This window comes from Anabrus simplex, chromosome 1 (assembly GCF_040414725.1).
Source record: "Anabrus simplex isolate iqAnaSimp1 chromosome 1, ASM4041472v1, whole genome shotgun sequence".
Lineage (NCBI taxonomy): Eukaryota > Metazoa > Arthropoda > Insecta > Orthoptera > Tettigoniidae > Anabrus > Anabrus simplex.
Window position 1 is genome coordinate 404,079,517 of NC_090265.1, and position 12,458 is coordinate 404,091,974.

Here is a 12,458-nt window from a genome sequence, read left to right on the forward strand (position 1 = left end):
TTCATTTAGTTATACTTGCTTAAATGTAATTTAATTTATCCCCCCTACCTTTTCATTCTTATATTTTTTGGCCTTCTGCCGGGTTATGTCTGTCTTTTTTTTTTTTTCCCCCGCGAAGCTAGTACTGGAGGCCGTGTGAAATCTCCGTGGTAATCAATCTAGGTGTTTTCTGAGTAATGAAAACGTTTATAAGTTAATGAAATATTGTGAAAGGAAATATTTCTGGAAACGCGATGCATGAAACATATTAAAAATTTCACATGAAGTTTGGTTGTTTTGAAGTTATGCAAATGTATCATTTAAATTTATTTCTCCGTTCGGACGGTACATTAAGGTTTTATCACTACATTTAAATTTGTAACCCAGTTCAGGTGGTTTTAATTTTGGACGTTTTTCCCTGATAATGATGGCTCAATTTATTTTATTTTTAAATAATAAATACGTAAGTTATGTTCATAATTAAAACTTGTTCTCTTTATTGTAGACTAGAAATTTACTGCCGTACCAACACTTAATTTGGTTCATGGTCTCTGGGTAACTGATTGTTGTAACTAAAGTAGCGGTAAGTGTTCGATGGTAATGAGTTATTTTTCCTGTCACCTTTAATTTCTTGCCAATGTTTAACTTCTGCTGCTGATAGTCGGTAAGGCGGCAGAGAGAGCATTAGATTTAAGGTTCATATTGTATATTTCTGTTTTGTTTCATGATCTAGTTATAAGGTATAAGTTCTAACAACTGATATTTTGGAGTATTGTATACAAAATACCATCACTTCCAAGATTTATTTGTATTGAAATTTGGTTCTTAGTAAATTTATTCTGTAATGTCATTGGTAGTAGTGAATAGAAAGTCTGTTTGCTGTAAAACCTGTCTGTTTGAATTTGGTGGTATAGATCACTTCTCATGTTTATGGTACATTTTTATTCATGCAAGTCGTGTGTAGAAAGACAGGGACAAGGAAAGAAACACAGCATGGGATAAACGCAATGATAGATCTGTGTGTAAAGAAACACAAAAGGACGAAGACAATCTGCCTTCAAATACTGCCAAGTTCAAATAGATTGGACCTCTCCTTATCAAATCCTGTTCTTCTACATTCATTTCTTCTCAGCCGCACACGAGCACATTTCTGCTTCCCAGCTTCTTCAGGAGAGTGGGCTCCAACACTCATCATGGGACTATCAATCATGTCTCTTAAGTGTCCCTATATTTCTATATATGACTTCATTTCCACTTGTTTGTTCCTTTCCTTTATTAATGGAAAGTTTTGTGTTATGCTTGTTATAATAGAGGTGCCTTAAAGTCTTTTGAACATTTTTAAGGTTGTCGGAGAATCGGACTGTAAACATTACTCCCACAGAACCCAGCTATTATGCTTTTGAGTTCCCACCAGAAGGACCAGATACTGTACTACTGAGAGTGGATTCCCCAGATAAGCTTTGCATGACTGTATCCATACAAAATATCAGTGTGAGTTAAATTGTTTTACTGTTGCAGTACATTTCTTCAATTTTTAATGTAGTCTTAGGATGCTATTCTAGAACTACGAAGGTTATGCAGAAAATTTTTAGCAACGCGTAAACCGTAATTCTGAGGACAATGGGATTATTTTCATTTGAAAGAGCGATGTTTTTCGACCTTGGAACATGCGTGCGCAACCCCTCGTAGCGGTAGTTCCTCCACGGCGAGGGAAGAAAGCACAGGCAGTGCTGAGTCACACGGTGCAAGATGGATCTGTCGCACCGCAATTTTCGAGCAATGATTTTTTATGATTATAAAAAGAAATTAAGTGCTGAAGAATGCCATTCTTCTTTGCTGTGCATTTTTGGTGAGGCTGCCCCTTCTAGAGCCACAGTTGAAAATTGGTTTTGCGAGTTTTCAAGGGGTCGGCAGTCAATTGAAGATGACGCTCATCCCGGTCGCCCAGCAACAACTGTGACTCAAGAAAGCATTGATGCTGTGAGGGAAATGATCAAAGCAGATCCACATCTTACATTTTGTGACATTGAAGGGACCTTAAATATTGGGTCAAGAGCAGCACAGACCATCGTTCATGATTATTTAGGCCTTACCAAGAGATGTGCCCTTTGGGTGCCACATTCCCTGATAGAAAGCCAAAAGGAGGAGAGAGTGGACTGGTGTCATTTCATGCTAGAAAAATTCAATGGAGGGCAGTCCGAAAACACCTACAATATCGTCACGTGATGATACATGGGTCTACCATTATGACCCTGAAATGAAGAGACAGTCTTCTATGTGGTGCTTTCCAGTGGAGAAACCACCCACAAAAGTTCGACGAAGTCGGAGCTTTGGAAAGAAGATGGTGGCAACTTTTTTTTTTTATATACGAAAATGGGGCATCTCACCTTTGTGACCTTGGACACACGTCGTACAGTCAATGCTGAATGGTACATGAATGATTGTCTTCCCAAAGTCCTCGCCACTTGGAGGTCACAGCACCCAAAGTCCAAGAGTGGGCACCTTCTGCTGCATCACGACAATGCATCTGCACACAGGGCTGCCAGAACAATGGACTTTTTGGAAAGGGGAAAAGTGCGAGTGTTACCTCATCCCCCCCTTTGCACCTGACCTCGCCCCATGTGACTTCATTCTGTTCCCTAAGACCAAGGAAAAAATACGTGGGCAGCAGTTTTCGTCAGATGAAGAGGCCATTGCAGCATATGAGAGTGCACTAAATGACATCCCGAAAGAAGTTTGGACTGAAACGTTTTCTAAGTGGTTTCAGAGAATGGAAAAATGTATACGTGCTAATGGAGAGTATTTTGAAAAGTTGTAATAGTTGTTTCGCAAATAAACATTTTTTTCTCTCACTCTGCTAAAAACTTTCGGCATAGCCCTCGTATAATGCAAAACCTAAGAAGTTACAGTAGGAACAAAATAAATAATGAGGATGAAAAATGTTTATAGCCTTTACGTTTTAAGAATAAATATTCATATTGTTTTAGCATGTAATGCTAATCATAAGGCCTGTATATTATTATCTGTTATTTTTACTCTCAGAAACATATTGCTATTTGAGCATTTTACATATTTCATATCAAATTAAAATGTATGCAAGAATTGCTAAATGCTTTTGATTTAACTTGTTTTTTATGGATAGACAAATCTAAATTGAAATATTAGATAAAAGTTTTTAATTACAGATTTAAATACTGTGCTGTAAAGAAGCATGGAACATAAATACTCCCCTTGCTGTTGTGTTCATTAATGAATTTTGGATTACAGAATTGGCAATGACTTTAAACTGTGAGAAATGTTTATTAAATGATGTATTTGGAACTATCTTGGATTAGCCAAAAAAGAGCCTGGTAAGTCCTCTTCTCCCACTCGTTACAAAAATGTCACCTTGATTATTATGAACCCGTCAGCGATGGATGTACACCTTTGTAGTGTATAGTTGAGTTTTGAGAACATGATTATTTTATGCCTCAGATTGTGAGGTGAACAGTTAACTCATTGCCTGCCAAATGCGACCTAGGTTGTGTTCACAAAATGCTTCCAGAAAGCCAAAAGCGACCTAGGTCGTGTTGGCACATGGGTTGAAATATTTTCCTATTTCATCGACAGATGGCACTCGCTAGCTAATTGCTGTTCGCAGTCTGTTATTTATTCTTTGGGGAATCGATTGATATCTTGTTCATTGCGATATATGCAGAATATCACCAATATTTTATGTTATGTTACCGAGCTCGATAGCTGCAGTTGCTTAAGTGCGGCCAGTATCCAGTATTCGGGAGATAGTAGGTTCGAACCCCACTGTCGGCAGCCCTGAAGATGGTTTTCCGTGGTTTCCCATTTTCACACCAGGCAAGTGATGGGGCTGTACCTTAATTGAGGCCACGGCTGCTTCCTTCCCACTCCTAGCCCTTTCCTATCCCATCGTCGCCATAAGACCTATCTCTGTCAGTGCAACGTAAAGCAGCTTGCAAAAAGAAAAAAAAAATGTTTGATTCAAGTTGTCACGCAGTATTCTGCAATGGTGGCTTTCATTGTGAGAGGTTTGACAGAAAGTAATATATTAGGTGAAATTTACACGGATAGTGATTCAGAACATGATGAATTAGCAAGCGATAGTGGGTTGACTGTTGAAGATGCGTTAAGTGTTGTAAGGAACAGCAACAATCACGATATCAGAGTAGCCACGTGCTCCACACATGTACCAGCTGTAATACAAGAATATGACTGGTCGGTTGTTGACGGTAGGCCTAACTACGTACAATTTACAGGTGATAAAAAAGGAGATGGCTAAACACAACATATTAGGAGTGAGTGAAATAAAGTGGCCTGAGAGGGGGGACTTTTGGAGTGATAACAAAAATACAAAAATGTCAGGTGTAGGAATAGTATTAAGTAAAAGCATAGGTGTACAAGTTCAGAGCTATGTACAATACAGTGATAGAATAATTATGGTGAGAATAGAAAATGAACCAGTTGACATGATAATAATACAGGTGTACATGCCAACAACGAATCATTCAGATTGAAGTTGACCAGGTATATAATCAGTTAGAGTAGTTGATGGATACGATTAATGACAACGAGAATCTCATTTTTCTTGAAGAGTGGAACGCTTCTGTTGGTGAAGGAGAAGATGGGAAGACTGTAGGTCAGTATGGTCTTGGAGTAAGAAATGAGAGGTCAACAACTAATAGACTTTTGTAAAGCAAAAGGACTAATAATTACAAACACCTTGTTCAAATAGCCCAAGAGAAGGAGGTATACCTGGACAGCACCTGGAGATAAAGCGAGATACCAAATAGATTATATTATGGTAAGGGAAAAATACCGTATCCAAATCAAACAATGCAAAAGTTATCCAGAAGCTGATATAGCTGTCGTACGTACGACGCTGTAATTGGTGTAAAACCTTCAATTATTATGTTTAATATATTTTAATTATAGTTTATTTAATGCTAAATTATCTTTTATTAGTGTTAAACATGACTAGTATATGGTTCCTCTGTAAATATGTAGTATAAAATTGTATAACCTCAAGATCGTATTGTTTAACCTTAAAATCTATATGGTCGAAGGTGGTAGAAAATTCCATAATGTTCATATGTTATGCTTATTGTACTATGATTTAGTATAGGTGAAAGGTTCTGGAAACTTACTGTAAGGTTTTATTATCCGGATACATGTAGAGACATTACGAATGTTGTAGATATTTCCGTGTACATTTTTGTATATCGAAAGAACATTCGAGTACCCATTCGACTAGCTGGTCGATTGATGTTTCGAGTGTGTTCCATTAGAGTGTTGTAAGAACTCTTCCAGAAGTTGATCATTCTAGATGGTTGATCGAATAGTATAAATATCGAGCTTTCAAGTCGGCGAGTCAGTCAGATCATTGGACTTGAGTGAGTGAGGCAGGGAATTCAAGAGAGAGTATGTTATAGTGCGCGCGTCAGTGTTGTTGATATCTGTACTTGTCAGAATCGACTTCAGGGTACTTCGCTATTGAGTGTGTTGTCATTTGCTACTGTGTATAATGGTGTGTTGTGACGTACAGTGTAAATAAAGAATTTTAATAAGGAAGTGAACGTGTTCTCGTGTGATATTTATTTACATCAAATAAAATCGCAACGTAGAACGATAAATTGGCGGCTGTGACAGGACACTTCAAGACTCAGCAATGAAGATCGAACAAATGACCGTGGCGATGTTACGGAAAGCGCTGGCATCCCGAAGTTTACCGACGGCTGGAAGCAAAGCGGACCTACAGGAGAGGCTACGCCAGGATTTGATGGACAGCGAGTAGGACCCAGGCAGTTTCGACTTCGCAGTCACCTTGGAGGAAGAAACCAACGACCGGGTAAGCACTAGTTAGCACAACTAACTGTGTTGATTCAGGCCCAGTCCGAAAAACTCGAGAGTATCGAGGCCCAATCTGAAAAGCTCAAGGGTAAAATTCAGGCCCAGTTCGAAAAAATCGAGGCCCAATCCGAAAAACTCGAGGGTAAAATTGAGGCCCAGCCTCAAGAAATAAAGGGTCAAATCAATTCTTTCGTCAAAGATCTGAAAGAAGATATTTAAAAAATAATGATAAAATCGGCAGCTTAGAATTAGACATGGATAAAGTAGTAAACGATATGCACACATTGGAAAACAAAGTCGATGAGAAGATTGGAGAAATTGAGCGGGAATCTAACGATCTCAAAACCGAAGTAGGCCAGAAAATTACGAAGCTTGAATCCGAAGTTAATAGGAAAATTTTATCCCTGGAGAAAAACATGGCTACAGGCAGTAGTCAACCTGGAAGAGGTATGGACCTCCCCCTTGGGATACCAGTTGACCCCACAGTTATCAAAGACAGCCTACCGGAATTTCATGGGAGGCTCGAGGAGTGTCCTAAAACATTTCTAAAGACATTGGAGTCTTTACTGGGTAGGACAAATATACCTGCAGAAATATATTTGCAAATTGTCAGCCAGCAACTAAAATCGTCAGCAAGGACTTGGTGGCAGAACATTAAAGGGCTCAGCCTCGACTGGGAGGAATTCAAAAAAGAACAATAATCACTTATCACCATAATCACTTATTGATTTAATTACGTCATGTTCCATTTGTTTTCATTCTTTTCTTCATTATGTTTTAACACATTTTAAAAATATATTTGTAATATATACTGTGAATCTAAGGATGATTTAAGTGAAGTTAAATGACCTCAACGAACTTTGTGTTGATTTGAAAGGCAAGCCCCTCCTTAATAATTGGAGATATTAATGCTAAACATAGTGGATGGGAAAGTCCTGTGACCGACAATCGTGGAAACCATTTTTTAAAAATTTTTGCTCCTCCAATAATCTAATAATTTAATACTTAATGATGGACTAATTCCAACTTTCAGTCGAAATGATAATAACAGTTTTATCGATGTCAGCATCTGTTCACCTGCACTTTTAAAACACATTGTGGAATGGAAAGTGAGTGAAGCTCCTAGTATTTCTGATTATAGACTTATTACTATAAAAATTAAAACAGATGTAAATATAGTTAATGCTAATGATTTCATTACACGTATTTTTAGAACACAGAATGTTCAGTGGGCTCACTTTCAGGTGGCTGCTCGGAAACTTGAAAGAATAGCAGAACAGGTGCTACAAGTGACTACGAGCAAAAAACGTAATATAATGATAAATTACCTTACACAAACTATTTATAATATCTGTGAAGCGCATCTTCCGAAATTGTCGCAGAAACCTGTAAAAAATTACTGGTGGAACCCTGAACTAGATTGGATGAGAAAGAAGGTCTTGGCGTCATACAGGAGATTCAAGCGATCTTCCTGTGAAATACTTCGTCGACAGTATGAAGAGGCGTACAATAGAATTATATCAGATTATAAAATAAAATAATTAAAACACAAAATGAGGCATGGAAAACTTTTTGCTCTGCACAACAGATATCTAACAAGATCAGCAGAGCGGTCTTCCTTTCTGTTAGATATCTCAGGGGCGTTTGATAATGCCTGGTGGCTGAAAATATTACATCAGCTGAAGAAAAAATCATGTCCTAGAAACCTGTATGTAATAATTAGAAACTATTTTAATAATCGAAAGGCAGAGCTCACAATGGGCAGTACTACATTTACCAAAAATGTCACAAAAGGTTGTCCTCAAGGTTCTGCATGTAGTCCAGGATTCTGGACAATTCTCTATGATGATTTACTGTGAAATTACCTACTGACTGTCACATAATTGCCTTTGCAGATGATGCCCTTCTCCTACTTAAAAGTAATAATGTTTCATGTCTGACTTTTCGAGCTAATACAGCGCTGAATATAATTTACAACTGGGGATTTGAAAATAAGTTATAGTACAACCCTAAAAAAAAAAAGCAGCATGTTCATTACGAGGAAGAGAAAAGCTGAAACACCTGTAGTTCACATGAATGGACAAGCTATAAAACTGATGGATCAGATGCCATACTTAGGTGTTGTTTTAGAAAACTAACATTCAGAGCTCACTTCAATGCTGTCTACCAAAGCAAGCAAATGGCTTCACTACTGCTACCACATTGACATGGGGTCTTAATCCAGAACTATTAAAGACAATGTATCATGGAGCAGTTGAACCGTTATTACTTTATGGTGCATCTGCTTATCATAATGTATTGAGAAGGAAGTGGGTTCAAGCCAAACTAGCCCAAATTTGAAGAGGTTTTGTACTCAGAATTATTCGTGCATACCATACAATATCCATGGAAGCGAACCCTACCTCTGCATTTAACAGCCATTGCCAAAGCTGAGCTCACATTAATAAAAATGGGTGTTTTGTATCCTGATAGGATCTTAAGTGTTAAGCCTAAACTGCCAACTAATCCATTGACTGCAAGTCACCCAAGTAAGCCTAAACTGCCAACTAATCCATTGACTGCAAGTCACCCAAGTAAATTTGTCAATAATCTTGTGCAAGAAATGTGCAACACACATCATCATTACAAAATTTATATGGATGGGTCCTAGATTAGCAAAGAAAAAGATGGTTGGTTTGTAGGCTGTGCTTTTGTAGTGCTACAGACTAACAGTTAGTCTCAATTTTTCAGCATACACCTCTCTCCCTCATGTTCAGTCTAACAAGCAGAACTGTGCACTATACAACAGGTAGTTATGTGGATTAAAAAACACAGTTCTGCTGCGCAAATATTGCGTGATTCTCAGGCAGCTTTGAAAGCAATCCAAGAAAAATATAACTTTTATTCCGTAGCTGTTAATATAAGATCACACATATTAGGCTACACCTTTCCTATCCCATCGTCGCCATAAGACCTATCTGTGTCTGTGCGACGTAAAGCAAAAAAAAAAGCTACAGTAAACATATCTGCATGAAATGGGTCCGAGGGCATGATGGAGTAGAAGGAAATGAGAGAGCGATGAACTTGCCAAAGCAGCTACTACTACTTCTGATGCTTTGTTGATATATGAAAAGTGGCCTGTGTCTCTTGTATAAAAGAAACTGAGACATTATACACAAGATATGTGGAACAACCAATGGATCACCAGCACAAATGGCTGGCTAACAAGGGACTTGTTTTTTCCAAATATTCAACACAGACTACAAAGTAGGTTATTGCAACATGAACATATGGTAACTCAGTTTCTGACAGGACATGGAAAGTTTGGATCGTACTTCAAGATGTTTAAAATCATTATTCAGAAGCCCTACAGCTGTACCTGTGAAATGCCACACACTGTTCGTCATCTTTTATTTGAGTGTCCAATTTTTGACAGGAGTAAAATTGAATTATTAATGCATTTAAACATGTGTAATATTGAATACCAAGCACCTCTCACTATGGTATTTCAGAGAAGATGCTGTTATAAAGTGTTTGTTAAATTTCTCCACCTCATTTATAAGTCATCTCCATTTTAAATGTGATTTTCATGTATTCTTACTATCTATAGCCCTAATATACTACTGGTAAAATAGGGTTTGTAACTGGATATTTAATAATAATAGTAATAACAACACATTTTTTAGCATCATTTATGTAAAACACTTTAACCTTTTTTCACTGAAGATGGCTCAAACGAGTTGAAACATGTATGACTATTATTACTCCATCTAATGATGGAGATGTGTATGTATTGAATAGGAGAATATATTAAATTTCCTTTATAAAGTGAAAACTGTCAATACGGAATGATTCTAATATCTTGTAATGTTGGCATTGTGTTGACGTTTGTCATTTCGGGTATACAGTCCAGGCAAACTAACTAGGTATGGTATTATGGTTTGGTTGTTGTGTGAAGGTGCCACTGGATATATTTGTGACTTTCAGATTTATGATGGGAAGTCTGGATCACTATAGAACACTGTCACTTCACTTTTGGAACCATACAAGGGGAAGGGTTATAATTTTTATAACAATGTCAAACTAACCCAGGTATTGTTACTAAAGAAGTTCAGTGTCCTTGGCAACGTTAGGCAAAACCATGGATTGCCAAAGGAACTACGGTATTTGAAGTTTCCAAAACACTAAAACAAGGAGAAATGTCTTTCAAGCGGCATAACGACATCCTCGTGCAGTCGTGGAAAGACAAGCATGTTTGTGAACATGATGTCAACACTTCACACAGCACAAATGGCAGAAACTGTAACCAAGAGCGACAAGGTAGGGATGAAACCAGAAACTACCATTGATTATAATTGTCATGTGCTTTGGGGTAGATAATGCTGACCAACACATGGCTTACTACCTGTTCATTAGGAAATTAAGAAATGGACCAAAAAAGTTTTCGTGTGTTTATTAATATGCACAATTTGTAATGCACATGCATTACATAAACTTCAGAATCCTAGAACCAAACTCATTGATTTCATTCAGGATGTGATAGAAGAACTTCTTGATTCGATTGCACCAGAAGAAGAGCAAGCTACAGACAGTAATGAATCTGGAACAATAGAAATCGCTACATCACCTGTTGCAGGACCATTGGGAAATTATGACTATCTCAAGAGAGCTCCAAGGCAAGACTCACTGTCCAGACTGAATGGGAAAATGTTGGGCCACAAATTGGTTAAACTACATGGTAGTGAAAAGAAGAAGTCCCTTATCAGGCAGTGTAGAGTGTGTGCCAAGAAGAAAATTGGAGCAGAACCACATTCTACTGCTCGGGCTGCAAGGTAGCTCTACATCCTGGTGACTGTTACTCCAGATACCACACCCTTAAAGTGTATTAAAGTTATGTTTCAAATGTCATTAGTTTATTACTGCTAATTACCAAGTTATAGAGATTTCATTATAGGGGTGATAATTTACCTCCAGGAGTGAAAAATGGTGACTATCATTATAATTCTCCCGATGAAAGCACCCGTGAAGTGAATTTCTGATGATGACGGGGAAAATGAAATTGTAATTAAGAAGGGGAGGAGTAGGAAGAGGAAGAAGAGGAGGAACAAGAAAGAGGAGAATTGCAACTAGTACAACTAGAACTAATTCTGGGTTTGTAAACAAGCTGTCACACATACTGGATGAGTTGATTGCAACCTCGCCCACATGTTTTTAGGGCAAGTTCAAATATGTTTGACTCACAGTCAGCTGTGTTTATTGAGTTCTGAGTTTCTAAACAAGCCACACATACACTGAATGAGTGAATTCTAACCTGGCTCACAAGTTTTTAATAATTAAGAAGTTATCCCACACAAGGAGTACAAATGGAGCTGAAATGTGAAATTTATTATTAACAAGATTTTGACACACACATAGTTTTATTGTTAAGGAGATTATATAGAGTACACAAGACACCTTACTAATAAGGAAGAGATGTTGTTTCTTAAATAATTTTGAACTAAAATCGGACAACAGATTTTATTTACATCTAACAGCTGAAGCTTTTTCATTGTAATCCCGCTAATGGTAATGAGTTGATTTTTATTAGAGAATGAATTAATTTTATAGTAACAGTTTTTTAATTTTATTTGTAGGTTGTTTATATTACGTTGCAGCATGTGGTTTCGATCAAGTCCTCAAGATTTTAACGAGATGTTTTTCACTGATGAAGAGAATGCACTGTGTTCTCGAAATATGCACAATTAAATAATATGTATTAAACAGTTTTTTCTATAGTATTAACAAGGTGGACTCATATGAACTCCTGTTCTTTCAGTGTAGTGAGATTAGGTAAAAGTCAATATGGGCCCAAAAAAGACCAATAAAAATGGTGAAATTATTAAGTTCTGATATGACAGTGCCATTGGACTGGATCTGGGAGCACATACTCAACAACATTGCACTCATGGGGCGGAGACTTTGTGGGAGACTGTTTCTTGCTGATAATCCCATCAGGATGTAATCCACGAAATGGGCTCATTTTCATATGCCCATCTAACCCACTGCATCCAAACAATCCCCTCAAGAGACTGCGAAGTGTGCACAAAGCACAAGAACAGGACAGCAGTGAGGTGACTATGCAAAAAAAGTGTCAAGTTCCACTGCTTTTAGAGAATCACCACACACCCTTAAACTTTTACAGTATAGTGACTGAGAAACACATTTTAGCATGTTATCTCATGTATTTTATCATATTGTATGTTTAATACTTATTGAAGGTGTGCCGAGTATAAAATTTCACAAGGTTTGTGGTAGCAGGAAACTTTCTTGAAAATAATCCTTGACTCAATGCACTTTCAGTGTTCCAGCAATGTCTGGCTTGTTGGGTTAGTTGCAAGAAAATAGAATATTTTGCACTATTCAGTAGGAACATTGATAAGAGATGACATGATTTGTAGTCCGGATGTGAAGAGTGGAATTGCAATAGCCAAGAAAATGTTTGATAGAAGAGACTTATATTTGAGAATTTAAATAGAGGTTTGAGGAAAAGACTAGCAAAGCCTTGTGTGGAATGTGGCTCTATATCATGCTTGTACATAGAGGAAGGAAGATGAATGGAAACTGGAAACCTTTAAGATGTGGATATGACAGAGGTTAGGAAA

General features: G+C 37.5%; 1 protein-coding gene across 1 annotated transcript in view; it reads left to right on the forward strand.

The window, feature by feature from the left end:
• LOC136856856 (SID1 transmembrane family member 1) overlaps positions 1-12,458 on the forward strand; it is a 162,472-nt gene that overhangs the window by 18,147 nt on the left and 131,867 nt on the right. The window contains exon 4 of the mRNA XM_067135054.2: positions 1,323-1,470. Coding sequence (XP_066991155.2) covers positions 1,323-1,470 — 148 coding nt within the window. The remainder of the gene's footprint in view (positions 1-1,322; positions 1,471-12,458) is intronic.